The 15,872-nt window shown below is 39.8% G+C and overlaps 1 protein-coding gene across 1 annotated transcript in view; it reads left to right on the top strand.

Annotated features, from left to right (window-relative positions):
* gabbr2 (gamma-aminobutyric acid (GABA) B receptor, 2) overlaps nt 1-15,872 on the top strand; it is a gene marked incomplete at its 5' end in the record, with an annotated part of 137,410 nt that overhangs the window by 115,807 nt on the left and 5,731 nt on the right. The window contains 5 exons of the mRNA XM_015042774.1: nt 6,720-6,830; nt 7,814-8,038; nt 8,857-9,039; nt 10,900-11,029; nt 14,577-14,694. Coding sequence (XP_014898260.1) covers nt 6,720-6,830; nt 7,814-8,038; nt 8,857-9,039; nt 10,900-11,029; nt 14,577-14,694 — 767 coding nt within the window. The remainder of the gene's footprint in view (nt 1-6,719; nt 6,831-7,813; nt 8,039-8,856; nt 9,040-10,899; nt 11,030-14,576; nt 14,695-15,872) is intronic.

Genomic DNA, 15,872 nt, shown 5'->3' with positions numbered 1-15,872 from the left:
TTTTTCCCCCCTTTGCCCTTTTTTTTTGGGGTTTTTTTTTTTTTTTTTTTTTTTGCCCTGTCATTTTTCATCACAGTTATTTTCTCCTCGGCTTCAGGAAAGCACACCAACACAAATTGTTGACAGAGTCAAAATCTCCACCTGTTTTTGTTGGGGTTTTTTTCCACCACAGTGGAACTGACTCTGACATTATGACGGATGTTTTCAGAAGTTGTTTTCCTGATGGCTCAACTGTGCAGAGATATGTTATTGTGAGGAAGATTCCACACCCAGTACAGATTAGTTTTTTTGTCACACTTCAAGTGTTTCAAATCACTGAAGAAATTTTCATATCAGACAAAGATAACCATAGTATTTACAATAAGTGGTTTTCAAATTCTTCTTGTTAATGGAAAAGGTGTCCAGAATCATCTTCTGAAAAATAAATTGCTCCTCCTTATTAAAGTATGAATTTACTTTCTCTTTTGCACAGCTTCTTTTGGCATGTTCCCTAACCATACACAGACTGTACTGTCACCTTAAGGAGGATAGTCAGCACACACAACTCCAAAGTCAGAACAGAAAGACGTGTGTACAATCCAGAGGAGCATCCAAAATTAATGACCCTTCACTCACTCTATGTATTTTTTCGTTTTGATGTGAGTAAAGTGAAGAGGTTTCAGTTAAATACCACGCCCAGCACACTGCGCTTGCCTACTTTAAATTAAAGAATGGTAGGTATACTGTTGCTTATCAGCTTCTAATACACCCAGACCTATTTAATTAGAAACTGGGTTAAATAGAACCTGTCACACAGCATGAAGTAAGGTAAAAGATCTCAAAAAGCATCCCATCATTCCACAGTTTAAAGAAATTAAACTTTGAGAAACAGTCCCCCCCCCCCCAACCCCCCCCAAAAAAAATAAAATAAATAAAAAGTCTATCAATTCATAAAGAGTTACACAGCCATTTCTGAGGCGTTGGGACTCCAGTGAATGAGGAGGAGTGGATATGAAAGTTACTCCGAGAACAGATCGATGACTCACCCAGGAAGTCCCAAAAGAACCCAGCTCATCATCTAAAGCACTGAAGCCCCCTCTTAACTCAGTTAAGGCCTATAAGAAAAAATTGATCCACGGGAGAAAATAGCTGCTGACAAAAAAAAAATAAAGAACACAAAGGCCAATATACATTGGCTAAAAAGCTCTTTTGATAACCCAGAAGAATTATGTGAAAACATTTTCACATAATGCGCCCAATTTTACCTGCATTGCAAAAATACTTTTCTTTTACTGCACTATATGAAACTATTGTTTTCATTGCCAATAGTTTAGTCGCTGATCTTCAGTACCTGTAATCGCATATGCTCACAGAAGTACACACAACTCCGCTTTGACGGTGAACAAACTCTCAATTTCCTGCCTTATTTGTACTCTATCTTTTTGCTCCCCTGTAGGCAGAGGCTGAGATGCACACCTAAAACAGCCCCTAGTGCAGCTGTAACGATGAAGCCAGGGGAAAAAAATCAAAGAGACTGGCTTCTTTGTGTGGGTGTCACTTTTGGTTTCATGTTTTTTAAGCTTTTAGATTACTTGAAAGGAACATCCCAACATTTAATGGGGGATTAGTAAGTTATCTGCCTGTGAAGCCTTGGTTTTTTTCCCCTTGCACATCATAGCATTTGAAAGTGTTTGCAGTCCTTTCAACTACTGTTTTTAATTCACTCAGTTCAGTCAGAACAAGTTGAAAAGACTCCAGGCTGCCTAGAGATAGATAATTCATCAGAAGGTGCAAATCCATACCTGCTTTTATTTTCTTAAAAAAAAAAAAAAAAAGTTCAACATTACTGCAGAACAAAAGGGAACCTTATATTTTTTTATGTGCCGATTTAGCTTTGAATACATTTTGTGTTTTCTTCCAGGATCGAACGATATTTTCAGGAAAAGAATTGTCATTCTGCCATGCTAAATTTTTCAGACAAGCCCATTTTAAATAAGCTGCTCATATCTGCTAATTTGTTGTCTTTTCACATTGCTTAGCGTCCATTGGCTGCAGTTAGAAAACTTTCATTCAACACATATTGATTTTTAAAGATGGGCTCGAGCAAAAACCAAGGATAAACAATCCTTTAGGAGTTCTATTAAAGTTCTTAATTCACTGAATATTATTCCGTCTTGCCATTCTGTTCTTTATGGTCGCACCACAAGCTGATATCAGCTGGATAATTAGCCGGGTTATATTACCAACATGTTCTGAAGGATTAGCCTGTGCTACACCATGCCTCACACAGGATGACATACCACTCTGGCCCTTTGGCCTTTTGTTATTTGGACAATACCCTGTTTCGTTGTGTGTTTCCTCCTTGCTTCTCCACCTGCACCTAGTTTCTCCCCGTCATTGCATCATCTGTGTTTGTCTCTCCATTGATGCACTGTGCATGCTTGCAGCCCTCGTGGAGTGATCCCGTTAGAGGGCTAATGCTGTGAAAAATGACAGTAAACTGGCACTTTTGCTGCCATCGCCACCAGTTTGGGGCCGTCTGCCGCCTCCAGACTTGTTGCCTGGCAACTCCCCAGACAGCATTTCTCCAAAAGGCGAGAACTTCTGTCTGCTGTGCTGCGATACAAGCCCAAGCTTAATAAGCATTATATCTCGTTTTCTCTTATCGTTTAGTTGTTGGTGACACAAGTTAGCTGGGAGCCAAAGCTACGCAAAGAGCACCGATGCAGAATGCGTCTCACTTTAGTAAATTAATAAAAGGATTTGCAAAGAGTGAAACATAAGAGAACATTATTGGGACAGAATGTTGTTGTTCAGTCAGAAGGATGACCGTAGATGATAATTATGTATTTTATTTTGAAGATTTTTGTCTCTACTAGTCAAACAAAAGGTGGGAATGGTCATCTAATGTAACCTTACATATAAATTGATAAACTATATGACTGAAACCAGTAAAACTTTGTTTTTTTTTATGGGTATAATTTGGCCAGCATAAAAAGAAAGAGTCAGGCTTAAGAGCAAATCTCTCCTTTTGCTCTTATTATTTTTTTTTTTTATTTAAATAAAAAATAATAATAATTGACTAATATTTCACATCAGCCAAGAAATTTTTTAGTAATGTTTTAAAATAAATTAAATGTTTTTAAAAATATTACATTTTAACATATTTTTAAAAGCATTTCACTCAAATTAATTTGTTTAAAAATAGAGTCTACATTAAAAAAAGTAATTTCTAACATGTCATACCCCACACAAACATTTCTGTAGTGTGCCAGTGTTCACTTATTACCTCGAAACTGTGTAAATGTACTTGTGCCTCTAACTGCCATCTAAAGAACAAGTTTGAGCTACAAAAATTAACATAAAGGATAATAATTTGTAATTTATTACTTCAAATTTGTACTTACTTGGATTTCTTGGACAAAAATCACCAAATAGGAACATGAGCTGGACAGACAGCTTCTTATAGTTACTTACTGCATCACATTTTGTTTACCATTTCTGTACTCGGTTCCTTTCCAAGCCGGTTGTCTAGCAGGAGTTGAGAAGAAGCTACTTGAAGCGCCATGATGAAAATATAACTCTTGACGTTTCAGATCCCCTTCTCAGCACTATGCCAGCTAATTGTCGTTCCTTGTAAGGAAATGAAAAAATAGCCCGTCTGTGCGTCATCTCCTGCCCCAGTTTTCGATGTCTCCACCAACGTGATGGCTTTTCAAGCGGTAACCCATTTTTATCCCAAGCTTCACCTAAAGCTAACAAGAAACCCAAACTCCAGTCGCAGCATATTCACGGGCATGAGTGACACAAACCAAGCAAGGTTGCTGGGGAACTCTCAGAGGGGGTTACAAGAGAGCTTTGACGGAGCCTGTGATCTCACTGCCAGCGATGCAATCCTCGGTCTTTAATGTGTTTCTGTTTTGAGACATCGGGGCTTCTTAAGAGGCTGGAGAGAAAAAAAAAAGTATATTATATATCCGAGTCGGAATTTGGAAATTAAAGTAAGAAAACAGCATTGTCATATGATATTGTGAAGAAATAAAAAGGAAAGAAAAAAAGACTTTACATTGTAGGACCGTCTTATAGAGAATTTAGCCACGCTCACTTGTTCATGCATGCTTGCATTGCAATGTTTTATAAACATTGAATCGGTCAGTTAAATCTTATTCATAGAATATTATTCACAGAGTCAGTGAATAATGACCTAAATGATCAAATCATAGAGCAAAAAATGCTAAAACAAAAAAAAAGCTGTTTATAGAACAATATTCTCAAAATATAACTGCAGCTAGTGTTTTATTTATTAACACTAACTAAAGAGTTGATCAGAAGTTATCAAGTGCATTCATAGGTTTGCGGTAACGTGCAGACACATCAATGTAGAGGTGAGTCTTCAGCGTAGTAACATAAATGAATGCCATGAAACCACTGAATGGCAACATGTAAAGAATAAACTAAACATTCAAACAACATGCTATTAATATGGATTGAGAATTAAAATACAGGGTACTGCAACGTCCCTTCTTTCTTCTGCTAATTTTTTTATGAACTGAATTTTAGGAAGCGCACTGCTGTCCTATAAATATTCACACACTTGCATGCAGCAACCATCTGCTGAGGTAGTGTACATAAGTCTGAGACGATTTGGAAGAGCAGCATGGGATTATTCTGAGTATCTTCACATGTGGTTTCCAATTATCATACAGTACTATGCAAATGAATTTAGGCCATGTTTATATTTCCTTACTTTGCTGCCTCAAATGTTATTGGAAATTTTATGACCAATAGAAAGTATGTCATGGTTCAGAAGTCCTATTTGTAATTTACCAAAAGCCTACTAGCAGGTCATGTCCGTAAGCGCACAGCCGGTGCTACAATGGAATAGTCGAGACCAAGGGATATTCAAATGTTAGGATGGCCCAGTCAAAGTCTAAAGCTAAGTCCAGTGAAAAATCTATTCCAAGACTAGAAAATTTATGCTCGAAAAGGCTCTCTATCCAATCCAACTGAACTTGAGTGTTTGCAAAGAATGGGACAAGTATTGGCGTCTAGATTTGTGAAGCTGGTACATGAAAGAGTTGAGCTGGATTTATTGTGAAAGATTGTTCTTAAAAAAAAAATTCCTCAGGCGTGCATAAGCTCACCACTAACCGGTCAACATTTTCATCAGTAAAGAAACGTTGATAATTATGAATGATTGGCCATTCGCTCTAAAGAATCCCAGTCGAATACATTAAAATTTGTGGTTGCAATATTTCTATTTTGCTAAAAAAAAAAAAAAAAAAGCAAAGTATATAAACTGTCTTGTCATTTTGCATCTTACTTACCCGTCCAAGGGCGGATCTACTGGGGTGGCATAGGGTGGCAGTTGCCACCCCAACTGAGAGCCTTGCCACCCCTGTTGCCACCCCAGCTGGCGACTATGAATTCAATAAATGGTTATGGAAAATTGGACACTAAGCGCATGGAACTCTTTTTTCCGATAACATTGAATGCAACACATCGTAACCTGACACATACTGCTAAGTAGCGGCAAGTGCGAGAGAAGGACATTACTGGACTGGACATTACATGACTTATCGTGCGCCACATATGCGCCATTTAATTGCTGCCCATTGAGTCAGGAATATCGGTGGTCAGGAAAATGCCACAATCACCGTTAGAATCTGGAAAAACGACGCAATATTTAGCGGTTAATTCAACCCTATGACAGTCATGGACAACAAGGTTCACGGGTTTCAGATTTAACAGGTGAGGAAAAAGTTTTAATTTAAAGAAAACGTTGAGAAAGTGAGCAGTGAGTCAGTTATACTAGCCTAACTGTTGCTAGCCTGCTATTGACTTTGGTAACCTTAGCATGTGCTGCGCAGTTCGGTGTGTTTTGGTTCCGTTAGCACTAAAAGAGGACAACCCGCACACCAAGTCATCAGTAGAGCAGGTGTTTAAATCAGTTAATCAACCTCCGCTGTGTTCAGGTGAAAATTTATTAATAATCGCAATATAGACATCAAGCCTGACAACTTAATGTAACAGACTGGATGTTCTGTTTTGGTGTTTTTGCTACTTTTTTTGTGTGTGGGAAATGTTTGATTTTGGTGTTGATTCCTCAGATCCGTAATCTCTGCTCTATCTGCTCGTTGAGCTGTTGTCTGTCCGTTTCCATGGCAACGGGTCCGGGTGTAGGGTAACGTCCAGAGCAAGAAAAAGCAGAATACAGTAGAATTGATTTTATCTAGCTTTGTTCTTCACCTGTTTATCAGCTTTATTGCGGCGCACTGCAGCCGCTACAGTTCCTAAAAGTTAAACTAGCGACAAAAACTGAACTAATTCATTCAGTTCGTAAAACGTGGCGATACCCTGCCAAAATGTCTAGGTAGGCCCCATATGAAGGAAAGGAGGGCTGACATCCGCGGTTTCCACTGTGGCCCCACATGGGTTTGCCCATGTAGGGCCACAGCCTACATGAGCCCTACATGGGCCCTCAATGGGCAAACCCATGGGGTTCGTTGGGTTCCTCGCAGCAGCAGCAGTCGGTCTTGTGTTGCCTATGCTCCTGCGTCAGAAGGTGTCTGCAACAGGAACTTAAAATGAAACCGAGTGACAAAGTATTTCCTGTGTGTGTATCTTTTAAAGTTTTCACTTAGTCATCTGGCAAACTTTTTTTTTTTTCTTCCACAGAACAAGACACGTCTGTGTGTGCTGTACTCATTTCTTTCCCCCTCCTCTCGTGTTGCCAACAGGCGGACCCACAAGGCCGGGACATTGCCATCCGTCCCTTCTTGGAGCACTGTGAGAACACCCACATGACCATTTGGCTTGGCATCGTGTATGCCTACAAGGGACTGCTAATGGTGAGAGAACAAAAAATCTGACAGCATAATCACAGTCTGGACACGCATGCACACCCGCTTACTCTTTGTGCTATCTTAATTTGCAGATTATTAAAAAACAACAACATATTATTAAAATAATTTTAAAATTTAAAACAGTAATATGCACCGTCTTTGTGTCAAGAATGTGAAGGAAAAAAATGCATCTTCACTTAATAATTATTGGAAAAATTCTAACTTTAAGGATGTTTTTCATAATGTGCGATTATGAAAAATTACAGATTTTTCATAACACGACGCTAATATTGCTTCAGGCGGGGTTCAAAGTGGACTCGCACTCTGCGAAAGCAAATTACATTTTAAAATGATCTGTAAACATATCTGTTCCCTTACAGCAGATAAATGTAACGGTGCAATAGTATGAAATAAAGTACGATAATACCCTGTTTCTAATAGACTTATTCAACTTAGAAGAGCGGTCTGTCACGGTGGCGGAAAACTTTGAAAACCTTTTATCTAGATTCAGTTCAAACATCAGAAAGGGTTCGACAGAGTTCAGTCTTTCTACTTGAGAGTGAAGTGGGAAGAAAATTAATACTATAATGGACGTGTAAAATATCTTGGGAGAATTAAAGAAAGAGGAGGTTCAGGAGTAAAACATGCCCTTCAAAACAACAGGATGGAAGGAGGGACACAATGGTTGATGAACAGATGATGGGTGTTTATGTATTGAGGTTCTGATGACCATTTCTAAATGGCCTTCTCTGATTACACCAACATGCATCAGTGGAAGCGCGTTGTAATTTGTGCAGTGATCCTCTGCTGCAGCTCCTCTGTCCCTCCAAGCAAAGACTTTGCACTCACAACTATCTCTGTTCTTGTCTTCTGAGACATCTCATTCAACACAGTTAGCTTCTGATTCCTCTTTTCTGGCTCTTGGCCGTCTTGAGTCATCCGTTTAAACTGCAATTTGTCATTTTTTTCCTTTCCCCTTTTCTTTACAGCTGTTTGGCTGCTTTCTGGCGTGGGAGACCAGGAACGTGAGCATCCCTGCCCTCAACGACAGCAAGTACATCGGAATGAGCGTGTACAACGTTGGCATCATGTGCATCATTGGCGCAGCCGTGTCGTTTCTGACCAGGGATCAGCCGAATGTCCAGTTCTGCATCGTAGCTCTCGTCATCATCTTTTGTAGCACCATCACCCTCTGTCTTGTCTTCGTTCCTAAGGTTGGTTTTTAAACACGACAGAGAATTTTGAGTAAAAAATATGGCAAACAAAAATAAAACAACAACATTTCTAACATCTAATTTGTTTTGATAAATGGTAACTATTATTTCTACAGCTGCTAAAAGTGTGAAACTATTTATTACTACAGGACATCTCAAACAGCGGACCATTTTCGAAGATGTTTATGCATTTTAACATTCCCTGAATTTAGCAGCACTGGGTTGCACAGATATCGTTTTTGTGTAAAATATCATCACACTTCATCATTCTGCTCTTTATAGAGTAGAAAAGTAGGTGTATTAGAAGCTGGCATTCACTGGCTTATTCAGGGAAGCTGCTTGAGTAGCCAGCTGGCTGTCTGCTGCCTGACATTAATGCCACTCTTATTTTCCCAACTGCAGTTTCATAAGGGCCTTATCTTAAAGTGATGAGTAGGACTTTTTCCAAGCAGCGACTTCTCGAGCCAGCCAACATTGTGTTTCTCGTAAGCAAGAAAAAAAATGTGTGGAGATGACAGTCATGGGCATTGTTGCACAATCGGGGGAAGAGGAGAGGCACAGATTGACTCGGCTTCATACTTAGTTCCAGAGCATTCTCTGGCTTCTTATAAAATCCACTCTGATGCTACCATGCGAGTGCCGTTAGCCATTAGAAGAGGGAGGGAGGTACTTTGACTGACTAGTCAATGGCTGCTTATCTCCAAATTCCTTAACTCACTTCGCATATTCCTGGCTCCTAAAACACTCCGTAAACAGTCGTGTTGTGTAACATCAGCCTGAGTACAACAGTGACTAACATCCCATGACCCTTCCGACAGCTGATCACCATGAGAACAAACCCAGACGCAGCCACGCAGAACCGGCGGTTAAAGTTCACCCAAAATCAGAAGAAGGAAGATTCCAAGACCTCCACCTCGGTCACCAGCGTGAACCAGACCAACACCTCCCGACTGGACGGGCTGCAAACCGACAACCACCGCCTCCGGATGAGGATAACCGAGGTCTGAGCAAAAAAAAAAAAAAGGCTTCCTGTTTAAAGCTCCTCTTAACAAATAATAAAGGTATGAGACATAAAAGTGGGCATAGTTAGAGAGGCTTTTAATGCCGTAATGGCAAAAAAAAAAAAGAAAGACATCTTAAAGGTAATGTAATTACAGGTACAATCATTTCGCTTGAAGTTTGAAAAGAGAAGAAAGAAACAGCCAAGCATTTATCACCAGTAAATCTGAGACATAATAGCTCTCCCACATTTAGTTAATTTTCAGATTCTTTTTTTTTTTATCCACTTTGTTACCTCTTAGATGGATAATTGTTAATACCTGCTCTGGTCACTGGTCAAGAGATGGTCACAATTTTCTATGCGCCCTCATTTTACATAACATGAGGATATATGTTCTTTCAGTAATTTAGGGGGTGAATTTCAGCTCCTTCCCCCTTTTTTTATGTTCGATTTGAAATAACGACACAAACTAAGAAGACACGGATGTTTATAACGGCTTGAGCTACCGGGAGCTGCAGTGTTTATTATGGACTCAGCGCCGGTCCAAAAACGCAGAACCTTCAGGCAAGTCGGCTCAGATGTCAGAGTTTACTGACAGACAGGGTAATTTAGAGTGAGAGCGCAGGAGCTGAAACAGGAGGTGAGAGCTCTGAGCAGGGAGCACGATAGACGGAGAAGCACCAGGAATCTGTTGCACGGAGTTGGCTTTGTGCCTCGAGGCGGGTTGAATATTAATTCTTTCACATATTTTTACATCAACACCAACTCGACGTGTCTTAAGTGGATTTTATGTGGTAGTCCAACTGGACACCTTGTTCTCAGAATGCTTTCCAAATAAACATCTGAAAAGTGTGGTGTGCATTTACACCTTTTGAGACTGGGGGAAAATAAATAAATAAATAAAATTTCAGTTGAAAGTTGAAATGGATCAAATACAGTTTTGGTCTCATCTGTGCCAAAACACCTTCTCTCACAGTGCTGCGTTTGCAGCCTGACTGGTTGCAGACTGCAACAGCGAGTTATTATTCTGGCTTTCGTTCAGCAATGCTTTTGTTCCTCTGTTCCATAAAGTCCTTATTTTTGGAGCGCACAATGTCTGCAGCTCCTCCAGAGTTACTTTATCCTCGACTTGTCTGCTGTGTTCACCTGTCTTCGTAAAGCTGCTAATGTTTTCTGCAGCTGTATTTATATTTTGTTAGAATTACACACAGGTGACAATTAGTTGGGGGACTTTTGAATGAAATGGGTTATATTTAGGTGCATTAGAGTAAAAGGGGGGTGAATATCTTTGCAGACCACAGTTTTTGGACCTCTATTTGTAAATAAATGTTGACAACTTTATTAAGCTTCCTCTCCGTTTAAACTTAAAAGGGGAGCTCTGTCTCATAAAATCCATATAACATACATACATGGCTGTAGCATCACAAAATGTATAAAAAAAAAAAAAAAAAAGAAAACGCCTATGAGCAAGAACTGAGCTGGCTGATGCAGCGTTTGCAATGCAGCAGTGAGTTGAGACTGGAGGCCAGTACAGATAGCCAGGTCGATTAGGGTGAGCAGGTGAGGCCGGGGTCCGGGTCACAGGGACAGCATCTCTAATCAGATGGGACAGGGATGGGGGGGAGGGGGGAAGAGAGAACTCTGGCTGCAGGCCATGAGTGGGTTGTAAAATTCTGCCTGAAATCACAGAGCAGCAACTGCAGCACTTTCACGTGGCTCATATAACGTTGCCTACTCAAGCTACATTGTCTGTGAACGTTTTTTTTTTTTTTTTGTCACAAGTGTGTGTGTGTGTTCATCCATATAACGACGAGGCACAGCAGGACCTAATGCTGTACAAATGTCTTTTCTGTGTGAAAAGTTGGATAAGGAGCTGGAGGAAGTGACCATGCAGCTGCAGGACACCCCAGAGAAAACTCCTTACATTAAACAGAACCATTACCCAGACGCCAACAACATCCTCAGCATACGCAACTTTACAGACGGCAAAGGTGAGAAGAAACACTGTGTGTTTCAGTTTGTTTTTGTTTGCTTTTTTCTGAAGTGAATCTTTAATCTAGTTCTGAAAATGTACTTATAAATGCCTTACTTCGCTGTTGAAAAGTTGTACTTCAGAAACACGCGTTTATAAACGGATTAAAGCTTGAAAATATAGTTTAAAAAAAAAAAGAGTTCTTGGTCGTTTGACAGTTCTGACATTTCTAAACAAACTGAGATGATATGTAGTTCAAAATTTTATTTTTAGGAACTAGTTTAGGCAGGGGTCAGAAATGATTTGGTTGCCCCAGTAGCTCAGTTGCGAACCTCCATGGGCAGCCAGTCCACTCAAAGTTTTTTTGTTCACTTCAGTTTCATTTTAAAAAGTGGGTTTTCCTCAGGGTGGTTTTCTCTTCACACACCAACAGCTGTCTTCTCTGTAGTCTCCTTAATTCTCTGCCCTTGTTTTAAGTTCATTCGATCTAAGGTGCCCTGGAAAAAAGGTGGAGCAATGCCGCTACTATTAAAATGTTTTCGGAAGTAATTTGGGCCTAGAGTTTATTGGAGGTATTTACCTTTTTTTTTTTTATTTTAGTCTTTGGCAAATGGCCTATGCAGTCAGTCAAAATGGCTCCTCCATGACAGGTAAAGGACAAACGGGGGCAACTGTCTGGAATCACCTTTGCTAGGCGCTCTCACAACCTGTCAAGCATGACAGCTGTGACGGTACGAAACCGCGTCTTCAATTTAATTTCTTCCCGTCAGACTATGTTCCTACAATAAAAGATGAGCGCATCTTTACCTGTGATGCAAACAAAAGTGGATGACTGTTTTTGGCTGACAAGATTCCAGCAAACGGAAGAATACAGGTTAGGAAAACAGAAGCGATTAAGGCGCGGTTTGAGTCACCAATCAGTACTTGTTGAATCGGCCTTTTTTTCAGTACAGTCCCTGTGTCCCTCTATGTCTCCTTCTTCTTCCTCTCCACTGCACAGGTTGTTTAAATAGCTGTATCTTAGACATTATAAAACCTGCTGCCTTAAATTGAATCAGTTCAGCAGCTCCGCCTTGCATTAGGCACCGATTTAACAGACGCAGAATGATGGAGATGGCGATGTACCACAGCCAGATTCGGCCTGCCTGCTGCACACACCAGCCTAAAGTTGCTCTCGAGGGCATTTAATGGATCTGTCTGAGTTGGGTGAGGCAAAGAGCGAGACAGCTGTGCTCGCTCTGCGGACGGGGGGAGCTGAGAGCGTTGAAATTCTGTGAGATTCTGCATCTGCGAAGGCGCCTTCACACGTTAACAAAGCTGATCCCTATATGTCACATGGCATGGTTGTTGTTTGTTTCTTTCTTGTTTTTGAGCCGAGAAAATAATAGATTTGAATGAAGTCTGTTTGTGGCGTTGCGCTGTGGCGGTGAAGCAATGTTTCTCGTGCACACAGGGTGGGAAAGACGTGCCAGGGTTGTCCTAATTAGTAGGTAATTAATGCACAAGCTACCATCTGGGACGATTTTGACCTCCAGTTTGTTTTTCATAAAAAAAAAAAAAAAATAAATAAATAAATACACAAGTACCAAAACACTGCAGCTAAATTTGGTTTGCTATTAGGTAAGGCTTTTTTTTTTTTGTCTGCGTTTTATTATTGAAACGAGATATTCTGCAATGGCATTGTTGCATAATCTGACTTATTTTGTCTAACAGTTATGATTAGCACAAACATTCAAACATAATTCCACAAATTATTATTATTTTATTGTTACTATTATTATTATTATTATTATTGTTATTATTTATTATTATGTTAAGTCAAATTGTAATTGCTTGTGCAGATTAAGCTAGATTGTTCTGTCTAATGTCAGAAAATTCACAGGAAGCCTATTTTGATGCACTGATGGATTTATTTATTTATTCATTTCTGCATACATATTCATTTAAAATGTTTTTTTACTTTAAAAAGTACAAGTAGTAAAGATTCAAAGCATCTCTGAACAAAGTTATGATAATAAATGTTTTTTTTTTTTATGTTTGTACTGGGGGGAAAAATCGTCTGAATACTTTTTCCATTTTTTTTATTAAGGAAAAACTTAGTGGGGAAAATAGATTTAATTGCCACCACAATATTGGCAACCCTTACTGTAAATTACAAAGCGGTAATTTTAATGAGTTGTATGTAATTACCAACATGCGGCGTAAACACACTTTGAACCCGTTCTACATAAGCTCGGCTCATTTTTTATTTTTTTTTTGCCAAAATCGACTTTTCCACGATTCCCTCTGAAGCAGAGACGCTCGTAGGTCTCGATCGTGATCTTATAAGAAACGAGGCCATAATGAGATGCAGAGGAAAGCTGAATGTGAGGTGCTGCTCACAGTCACTCTTGACACACAATCTGGATGCATAATCCCAGTTCATGTAGCTCTTTTTAAAAAAAATAAAAGATCTCCAGCATGTCGGCTTTTTCCCAGCGTTGGTTGGTTTCTGCATCGTCGCTGCCTCCAAGCTGTTGTCTCCAGGATTCAAATGTAAATTATGGCATGTCATTTTAAAACCTTTAGCATATTCTTTAGGCACAACAATCTGCTTGAAAGGTACATTTTATTTTTGTCTTCATGTAAAACAGCCAGTACTGCAGCTTTAAAACTATTTTTGATGAGATATTTGGAAAAATAACTAAACTGCTTACATGTATAAAATTAATTTGAATACTGTTTTATAAGATTCTTTATGTTCTGTCTGTCTATGAGGCATGCTAGGAGCCCATCATGACTCCTAGAACAAACAAAACTGCCTGTGGCAGGTTTGATTTATACAGTTTTAGCCTTTTACAAGCTGCAATAGACCTTAACTGTATAATTATGTTTAAATGTAACCGTTTCTATGTGCAGGTTGCTGTTGCACTAAGGCATCTATATAAACTCATCATGGCCATGAATGTCAATATTATTTGTAGGCAAACATTTGTTGCATCTCAAAAAATAAAATAAAATCACATAGAAATGTGGAAATATACAGGTCAGCACTTTTTTCCCCCCCACAACTCTTAAATTTTCAAGGTTATATCTTTTCATAAAGTAAACCGCTCTGAAATAGTTCAGTAAGCCCAGATGTCCAATGGGGGGGTGGGGCGGGGGTTTTGACATAAGTGAATCAGGTCAACAAGTTCTGAAAAGGAATCTGGGACATGTGTGGGGGCAAAAAAGGAGCCCTGCAGTTCCAGCTTGGTGTTAACGACTATAAATTTGGGGTTTTGACGCCGAACTTTGCCTGTGATTACGATGCATAAAATGTTTACTTCAAAAACTCTGGAAGTCTAAAAGTATATGTGACAAGTACTCCGCATTAGCAAGAAGCTCAATAGCAACATGCAGCGATATAAAAGAAAACGTAACGTTATGAGAAAAAGTGTACGGGGTCACAGTGGACGATGTCAAATAAAAAGGATTTTCATTATGAAAATCAGAGGCATCATGGCGGTGCATATAACGACTGAGAATGCGTCCCATTTGACAGATTAACAATTTCTCCCAAAATGTCTACACGTGTTTCAATGCAGATGGAGAGAAATCGATACTGAAAAACCACCTGGAGCAAAAGCCGCAGGCGCAGTGGGGCTCCATGGATCCTTCCAGAATAAGCAGAGGTCCCCTGGAGGATATCAACTCACCTGAACAGTGAGATCTCATATTTCCATAGCACATCCATGCCTGCGCTCCTCCCCCCTGCCTCCCCTTCCTTCCCACTGTGTAGCGAGCTCTCTCAGCAGATGACACATCACATGTAGCGCAACCACTAGAAACTCTCAGGCAGTTGCTCTGGCAACCCGAGCCCATTGAACACACGGACCAGCCCTGCGCTTTTCCCTCCCATTTCCATGAAAAGACATGTGAACACGTGTGCAAAACACACTATAACTCTCATGTGAACCCCCCTCCCCTCCCTCCCCCCTCCATCCCGAGACGTGAGTGATTCTGTTGCCCCAACTTGAAAACAGCTGATCTCTCGGACATTTAAGACGCTCGTGAAACCAGCGCACATCAGTGTTCACCTATAATTCATAAGGCAGCAAAGCCGAGGCACGACGACTTCATCAGTGAGGAGGGTACGGCATTTCATGCATCATTGAGAATTCTGCCTCCCACGCCGGTTTTAACAAGAACACGAGAAGAACGCCAGATTGATGGCGAGAAAGAAGACGGGCAGACAAAAAAAAAAAGGGCATAAAATTAAGAGGAGGCCAGAAGAGGGAGAGGACAAACTTAAAGAAGAAAGCTGTTTAGACAGACAAGAGAGGAGGCAGATACTCGCACGGGCTTATATAACAACTGATTTACAGTTTGCATTGGAAGCAGCTCTGAAAATAGACAGGGAGGAGAACAGAAGTAAAGGAACACTCGGAGCTATTCCCATGCCACATAAATGTTTGATCACACCGAGGGAAGAGAGATGAAGAGGTAGCAAGAGAGAAGGTGAAGAGGAAGAGAAGACAAATACACAGAAGTTTGAAAAGAGTTATAAATAGACAATCTAGCACAGACCGAATGCTTTGTGACATAATGAATGCAAAAAAAATAATAATAATAATTAAAAAAATCACAAAGAATTTAATGCATCATCTTTAAAGGGAAAGAGATGTTTATGACTAAGCACAATTATAAAAACTGGTCATGATCAGGCATAGCTCTACAAATTACAGTGACTTTAAATTTCCACTAATTGTGACATTTTTCTAGGTCTTCTGCTGAACTAGCTTGAATTTCATTACCCCCCCCCCACCAGCCCCCCATGCTATTTTTTTTTTTTTTTTTTTTTTTTTTTTTTTTCAAATTTTTTGTTTTTTTATTTTTTTTGC

Source organism: Poecilia latipinna, unplaced genomic scaffold, assembly GCF_001443285.1.
Source record: "Poecilia latipinna isolate Pla-1442-1.1 unplaced genomic scaffold, P_latipinna-1.0 Scaffold35, whole genome shotgun sequence".
Lineage (NCBI taxonomy): Eukaryota > Metazoa > Chordata > Actinopteri > Cyprinodontiformes > Poeciliidae > Poecilia > Poecilia latipinna.
The sequence above is the reverse complement of the archived record's forward strand: the minus strand, read 5'-3'. Positions and strand labels throughout refer to the sequence as shown.